This window comes from Conger conger, chromosome 2 (assembly GCF_963514075.1).
Source record: "Conger conger chromosome 2, fConCon1.1, whole genome shotgun sequence".
NCBI lineage: Eukaryota > Metazoa > Chordata > Actinopteri > Anguilliformes > Congridae > Conger > Conger conger.
In genome coordinates this window covers 42,849,885-42,858,411 of record NC_083761.1, presented here as the reverse complement: position 1 = coordinate 42,858,411, position 8,527 = coordinate 42,849,885, and the positions used below count along the sequence as shown (strand labels likewise).

The window sequence follows — 8,527 nt, the reverse complement described above, 5'->3', positions numbered from 1 at the left end:
GTCATTTCAGGTCAATAAAATGTATTTTATGTTTTATCCATAAAGAATTCCCCAACTGACCTCAGTAAAACATAATGCTGACAACTGGAGCCAGTACTAAATGGCAGTTAATTTGACACATCCTTCCAAGTAAGTAATAACAATATGAATGATTGCGGAGCTACTAACAAATTGATTGATTGACTTGAGGAATATTTGACTGTCAAACAGCTTCGCTCAGAGCCAGTAAGAAAATGGTGAATGGGACGGAGGTGCAGGACAAAAAGGTGCAGAAGTTTGAGAGAGAGAGGGACTCACCTGAGGGCCAGATGGACCGCGCTCACCTGGGCGTCCAGGCTTTCCGGCCTCACCCTAAACAAGAGACGAAGCACAACTGTAACACACTATGAGGGATTCCATCACTGGTTTTTGGTGAAAGCATTGGTGCTTGAATTGGCATGGCACAGTAAAGTAAATGAAGAAAAGCATGATGGGATATGTTTTTCCATACGTTGGACAGCCTGAGTAAGAAATATAGGAAACATCTGTTTTGCATGATGTTTCACCATGCCTCTGCGTGTGACTAGTGTGAATTAAAGCTTTAAAAGGAAAATGGTGACAAAATGCAAGGATTCCTATGGACATGTTTAACAACAGATGAAAAAATAGTGCAGAAAATGAATTTTAGGCAAATATGGGCCTTCTTGATGAAATTGCCATTTGGAATTCCTGAGAGTAACAATGTTAAATGTTAAAGTATTGAGAGTAAAAATATATTTCACAACCACTGTGGATAATCACCTGCTGAGTGAATATACTATAATGTAATGTTTCACCTGCCCAGTGAATATAATTTAATCTTTCTTTGGAAAGATGAAAGGTGTTCTCTTTGTACTTACATCATCTCCATTCTTTCCAGGGGGGCCAGATGGACCACGGGGACCCATGGGACCCTAGAAGACACACACAGTTCAGTGATTGAAGAAATAAAGAAGAAAGTGTGTGTTTGTGTGTGTGTGTGTGAGTGTAACTTGTATGGTAGAGAAGTCAATCACAAAAGCCACAGAGCTAACTGTCTTGTATATGCACAGGAAAACGTGTTTGACGCCTTTCCAGTGTGAGATTAAACATACTGCTGACACAATAGCAACCACGCACGGCTGCTTCTTTTCATGCCAAATCTGTAGTGTAAACCGACTGTAATGTCTGAATCTGTACAGCGTATTGATTGATTATGGATACCGTGGGATTGATTAAACATTGACTCTTGAGGGCGCTGCAGGGTAGCACAAGCATCCATCAGAGGCCTCTGCCCACAGTTCAGGGCTTGGACATGGTGTTGGGTGTAGTGGGGTCGTCAGAGGTGGGGAGCGGCTCTGTTTGAGGTACTCACAGAAGCGCCGGGCTCGCCAGGCTCTCCAGCGGGGCCAGGGAAACCTTGGGGTCCCTGAAGGATGATTAAGAAGAAAGATTAGGCCTACAGTTAAGATAGAGTAGCATATAGCCACTAACTTAATAAAAGATGGATGAATTACAGTTGATTATAACTCTTAATATTTGACTTTCAAAATGCCTTTCTGCTTCTCTATTCATTTAATGTTCACAATTATAATATTGTATTGTATTTTGCACTGGTTGTTTGTTGTGTATTGCGTTATGACCTGCTAATTAGCTGGAAATGAGCTGTAGCTAACTCTGATGTGATGCATCATACTTTATGAAATCTATGTCACAAATTACACATGGTCCCAATGAAATAAATAAGTCCAGTTAATGCAGTATATTATGACATTTATGAAGTTGTACTCAGCTACAACTACAATATGAACTCACTCCTATTATTATCAATCTAGCTATGTATGTCTTAAAACTAAAACCTTGAGTCATCAAGGTAACAAAAAGCCTGGCTTTTATTAATGCTATTATTTATGTTTATTTTATTTATATTCATGTGATAGACTTGGGAAAGTTTATTTGAATGAAACGTTATTGAAGTCACACTTACAGTCAGACCAGGGGGGCCAGGGGGGCCACGAGGGCCCATGGGACCCTGTTGGATGAAGAAAACAAAACCAGACTTAGAATGAGCACTATTATCCTTTAATTATCACTCCCATTTGCTGTCCTGACTGGGAATGATATAAAACACTATTATTAATTAATAATAATAATAATAATAATAATAATAATAATAATAATAATAATAATAATAACAGCCTGATTGCAATGTCTATTGGTCCTCAGAATTCAACATCAAAGACGGCTCAGTGAATTTAACTGAAACTGCATTACATTCAACATCTGAAGTAGTCAGGGTCATCCTCTGCTCACATCTTAAGCTGGTATGATGAAGCTACAATGTCTACAAGCCCTTTTAAAAGATATAATTAGATCCAAGAAAACGTGGAAACACTATTTCTAGAGGTTTCTCCAACAGACTAAATTCAACTACACCATAAACTGTCCCTTATTCATATTTTGCGTACTGGCTGGAGACAGATTTCTCAATAAATAATGCCCAGTCCAAGTCCTACAGATGGCATGTTCAAAGAGCCATGACTGTGATGTTGTGGCTGCTGTTGTGGCTGTCCAACACTGGCGCTCGTACCATGGGGCCGGGCAATGCCATTCCACCACCTCCGGATTTCTCATCATAGCCGTAAGACATCTGAGGAGAAAAGTTCTGCAGAAGAGAAAAAAGGACAAAATGAAGACTTGATAAATATTCAAGATTCAAGGATACTCAATACCCGCAGGGAGTAATCTATCCATAATATGGAAGCTATGTCTGGTATTAAGGTATTTGAAAAGGTTCAAATTAGGACACATTTTCCTCCACCAATGGGAAAGTTTGGGACTGAATAATGAGAGTTTGGTGCTGTTCGGGTGGCCTTCATTTTAAAGCCACCTTTATACTTTTTCATTTCATAACAAGTGTGACACAATGCAGCACATTCTCAAGGCCATCTCATTGCGGAGGCTTTGTGATGAAAATTGAATTAATTGAATTTATAATGAAGAATAATAATAATAATATAATGAATTCAATGTGCTGAAACAGAGGTGACGTATCAGGCCTAGCCTCACGAGGCCTTCACACTGCATTTCACTCATCCCTTCTTGAGCACGGGAAAGCTTATAGTCTCACACAACTGTCCTGCTGAACTGCCCAAGGAAACCACTCCTTGGTTGTCATGGTGAGAGCACTGTTATGATGCATGTCCCAGGCTGGTCTCACCATTTGGGACATGATCTAACTACACGGGCCTCGTGGAGCTTTTCTTTGTCTTAAAATCTTTAGGTGAATTTTTGGAGTCGGTACTTACTCCACCGAGGCCAGGGGGTCCAGGAGGGCCAGGCTGGCCAGGCTGTCCAGGCTGTCCAGGGATGCCATCACCGCCAGGGGGACCGGGAAGACCCTGCATGATGAAGGACAGATTGGCTTGTAACATGTATGTAAACAGAAGGTGAATCCAGACTGTCAACACAACGCATTTGAACATGGCTTCACTCTCACTCAACGTGGTTTGATGTATTACAATATCAGTTTCATAAGATTGCAATTCAATTATTTGAGACCAATGTATGAATCTGTAGAAATTATTTGTATTTGTATTGATAAGACCTCGTAATGTTACATGCAGGAAAAGGTCATCCTTTCAACTGTAACCTCACGATCAGTATTTATAAACTGCACCTAGTCATGACTTATCTTGAAAACAATATGTCCATATCCATTTTGCAGCCATTTCACATGATTGTATAATCATATGTTGCACATATATCACAATACTAAATATCCAGTGATATTTCAATAACAGTATCTGATTAACATGGATAATGGTAAAAAATAAAAACGTGCATTGATATATAAAGCACCTAGCTGTGCATAAAGTGACTTAACCAAAATAGGGCATGCTTCGATCTAAAAGCAATGCTTGTGATCTTTAAATTTGATTAAAAAATGTACGTAAATGTATCAGTTTCCGTAGTCACCATAATAAACCATATAAATAGTACAAATATATAATGCATTCATTTTATTAATTAATTAATTAATTAATTAATTGCAACTGAAGTTTGAAATAGGGAATAAAGAAAAGCGCAATGCCATACGATTCAGTCAAGTGCACAGGGAATGTATGTCAATGCATTTACAAAATGCACAATAGCACCGCCCTTGTGGTCGAACTCATTCCTACACGTTGCTAATAAGTCGGACATGCTATAATTATTCAGATCAATAAGCACAGAATCACTGCTTTGAATCCCCTCAATACTCTCTTTCCCACAAACTTGTTGTTGTCTTACTCAACATTATGCAGGACTACAATAACAGCCACGCTCATTGGAAAGTCACAAAGGAGCTGATCATTGCTTCTCTCCTGCAGGCTTGCATGACCCTTTGACATAAGCCCTTGAAGGCCTTAAAACCCAGGTGGGATGTGGGATGAGGACACTCTCCCAGTGGTGTGGGCACAAGTCCAGTGTCAAAGCTGCTGCATCTAAAACACTCAGCTAGAGAGATCACATAATAGAAAAGATATACCTACCCTGTCACCCTTGGGGCCAGCATCACCTTGGGGTCCCTATGAGGGTGAATCAACAAGAAAGCGGATTAGACATACAAAAATGATATTCCATATTGAATATCAATGATAGAAATTATGATAGTTGTATTTTCAGGGGAGTGAAGTCATTGAATCTTTTGTTTACAGCAAAACAGACATTGTGGAGTGAAGGCAGGTATTTCTGTGTATTAAGCCCCCACAAATGATCAAAGATGACTATGCAGTTTATTAAGGAAAATGACAAATGCACAACCTCTGCTCAACAAACAATCATAATTTTAAATGAATAAGTAAATACAAATTGGCATACCTGTGGCCCTGGACCTATGAAAGAAATTGAGAAAATAAAATGTTATGTTTTGTACATAATGTCAATAACTCTGGTCTGTTAAACATACATAGTCAAGTTGATTTTAAAGTATTGAATGTGCTGATGGTCCCAGAGTAATCTGAGAGCCTGGGTTAAATGTGGGTCTTGTCAGCAACTAGTGAAATCGGCCGTTTCATGCCATTAATCCATTTTCAGATGAAAAAAAGGAATATTGATGAGTTGGTATTAAATCCAGGCCGATACTATGACGTAGTTTTTCCAAAAATATTTCCATCTCCATTGATAGTTAAATAGATCTGTGATGTAGGCCTACTTGTCCTGTTCAAATGGCTAATAAGAAGGCCCTTTTCAGTTTGAGGGCACCGGTGTGGCGTTTTGTTGACAGAGAAGACCAGAACTTGCCATTGTCGGGGCAGATTGGGCAGCATTCGCCGAAAGGGATTTCTGGATTGGGGCAATCAGATGTATCCTCGCAAATGACCTCATCGCACATTACTGTGCCGCTGTCGCACACGCAGATCTGGCAGGGTTCCGGTTTCCACACATCTTTGTCATTGTACAACTGGCCGCCCAATGTACAGCTGCCGCCACTTTCTGCAAAACAAATCAAGGGTATAAATGCTTCAGAAACGAAAATGGAATACATGTGTTTTCAATGCAGGCTAACATGCAGGCCAACGATCATAACACCATGGGCATTCATAATGTGAGAAACAGATTAGACAGCATATTATGAAACTATGAGCTGTTTGTATTGATATACATTAACTTGCTTTATTTTGTTTTAATATTAAAGAGTTAGCCTATGTGACTCTCACTACGCAGTAGGCCTACCTCATGAATCCATATAGAAGGCCTATCACAATTGGAAGCTAAATCCAACATAAAGAAAGGCACCACGCTGTGTAGTTTATCATGGCCTGAAATGTTATATATTTCAGGTTCTCTCATGCTGTAGGCCTATGTCGACTATGTTGCCTTGAACTCGACAGTTTATGAATCTGTATGCATAATGGACATATATTCACATCATCTGTTGCCATTTACACTGGATTAAAGTAATTTGACCACGTAATCTGGATCGTAATCGAATGTAATTAAAATGATGAATTCCTGGTAAAATATGAAATATGTATATTTTTGTATATATTTGTGGTGAATAACAGCGCCTCACATTTCTAGTCAAAGGTTTAGAAAAACTGGGTTCCAGCTTCGGTCTCTATTTTACTAATGAGACACGCATTCACCAATATTTTATTCCAGGGAGAAACATACTCCACTTTAGTGTTCCATGAAAAAAAAGTATTTAAACAGGGTCACGTGCATTGCGACTCGAACAATTAAAAAAAGTGAATGTGGTTAAGTTTGCAAGGACTGACTACATCCTCAGTAGAAGGTCTGCAGTAATCCGTGCATATGATGTCGATTAGATACAAAAAAAAATGGATACTCTCCATGGAATCAACCAGCCAAACTTGATGGAGGTCCAGGAATGACCACATAGTGGCGCTATATGACCAAATAATCTTATTTTGCCACACGCCCTTTATCCAAAATTTCAGGGATGAAGTGATGTCTAGACTATTTCTCTTCAGTCAAAGACATTTAGGCTATTTTAACTTTTCTCTATAGCTCTGTGTATCTTCCTGTTGTTCCATATTGCCAGGGTTATTCGATTCATGTCTTAGTCTAATCACGCATTTATGGCATATTGGATCCTTTCATCCAAAGCTGAAGTAATAGTTGTATTCTGAAGGTAGAGAAAAAAATGAAGGATTGTATGTAATAATTTAAAAATACGCATAGGTAACGATGGTATTAAGAGGCCTGCAGCTATAGTTTCCATTGCACTAGCTGTTGGCCTTGCTCCCATTTGACTTGACAGCGGCTCGCCCCCGGCGATGTGCTCTTGAGTCTTAACACACCCTGCACCTGGAACGGGCCATTTTTTCCTCTGTTACTGATGAAGCCATTATTTCCACCCGAGAAACAGACGTTCTCTGTTTTATTATCCGTTGTTCTTCTTGGCCTTTTATTGCGCGTCCACGTTTTCGTAGGTGTTAAATCTTTCCCTTTGCTCAGGAATATATGACACCACAAGAGAGGGAGATGCTCAGACTTGTAGCAACTTGCTCCTTAACCTTTCTGCATTCACAAATGAATGCGGATAGTAACACGTGCAATTTAAAGATAAAGTCATATAATGGCCACATCATTTGAGATTTTGCCATTTTGGAAAATGTTACACGTTTGGCGAGTCAAACATGCATTTACATCCATAAACCATCCATTCGGATAAATGGCTTTTCTTAATTTTCCCGTTAGGTAATCTGTGATTGACCTGTATCATGTTACCAACATTACTATAAGTATATAAAAAATGCTACTTACGATCGTCCTCGCCTTGACCTCTTGCCAGAAGTGTTGTTGCTGCAAGCAGCAGCACTAACCGAATATCCACAAAGCTGAACATGTCTAAATATTAGACATGTAGACTCTTTGAGGCAAGGGGAATCCTGTTCTTTCTTTAGACTCCAATCATACAAGGTAGGGTCCGGTCTTTGTATCTCCAATCCAGACCCCAGCAGAAACTCCCTACTGCCTAAACAAACGCATTGCCCTGGCTTTTATATTCCAAATTTTATGGGGAGGTGCTGAGCGCACCAGATAACTTCTGCATGTTCAAGTTAAAAAGTCCCTCCTTCACAAGGCAGAGGGGCTGTCTTTAAAGTTTTCTTGCCTTACAATCTCAAAGCAACTTGATCATTTTTTACCAAGAAGGTGGACTTCCAGACACAAAAATCCCTCCTTCCTTTTTGTTCAGTCGGACAACAGGCCATGTCATCTTTACAAAAGGCCATTGGCAAGGCATGTGGATATTCTTTTCTTGGTAATCATGTGCGTAATAATTAAACAAAAGTTGGACAAACTTGAATGAGACAGGATATGTTGACATCGGTTTTATTATTTTTTGGGGTATGTTCTCATGCTTTTTAATCCATTAAGATTTTGTTTACTCAGGTCTCTTAGCTCAATCAATTATCTACCTTAAATTGTTACCGATCATTTAAAGAACTGCTTATAGAATTGCTTAATAAAGCCGCCCTAATCGACCTTTTTTCTCATTCAAACGGAATTAAAAATATGTGTTGCATTAGACTTGAAGCTTGTGTACAATCTTTGTTTCATAAACGACAAAAAGAATCACAAATTTACTGAAGCATGATATAATTTTTTATCATATTGATTGATTTAATTATTTCCAAACTGATGTAGCCTTTGTTGTTTCCTTTCATAAATACAAAACTGTTCAATGTATTTTATTTTAGACATTTCTGTGCAAAAGAAAAGACGACACCTTAAGAAAATAGCAAGTGTTGTAATTCAGTATAATATTCATACATATTTAGTGAATATCCTATATGGGCCTTCATTAATTCAATTTATTTAGTTAACTGATTAACACAACACCGATTGTGTTAGGGTTGAACGAATGACACTCCATTGTTAATCGAGTTTATTAATGATAATCTACTTGTACAATACCAAAGAAGGCTGACATTTTCAAAAATGCATTTATTAAATGACATTTACTGAGGAGATCGATGGACCTGGATGTTATCATTTGGAAATTCTGGCACTGCTT

The 8,527-nt window shown here is 38.7% G+C and overlaps 1 protein-coding gene across 1 annotated transcript in view; it reads right to left on the bottom strand.

Moving 5' to 3' along the window:
• col1a1b (collagen, type I, alpha 1b) overlaps positions 1–7,499 on the bottom strand; it is a 29,917-nt gene extending 22,418 nt beyond the window's left edge. The window contains exons 1-10 of the mRNA XM_061230424.1: positions 7,273–7,499; positions 5,284–5,475; positions 4,861–4,874; positions 4,533–4,568; positions 3,306–3,398; positions 2,588–2,662; positions 1,985–2,029; positions 1,373–1,426; positions 879–932; positions 298–351 (exon numbers count right to left, since the gene is read on the bottom strand). Coding sequence (XP_061086408.1) covers positions 298–351; positions 879–932; positions 1,373–1,426; positions 1,985–2,029; positions 2,588–2,662; positions 3,306–3,398; positions 4,533–4,568; positions 4,861–4,874; positions 5,284–5,475; positions 7,273–7,354 — 699 coding nt within the window. The 5' untranslated portion in view covers positions 7,355–7,499. The remainder of the gene's footprint in view (positions 1–297; positions 352–878; positions 933–1,372; positions 1,427–1,984; positions 2,030–2,587; positions 2,663–3,305; positions 3,399–4,532; positions 4,569–4,860; positions 4,875–5,283; positions 5,476–7,272) is intronic.
• Between the last annotated feature and the right edge of the window lie 1,028 nt (positions 7,500–8,527).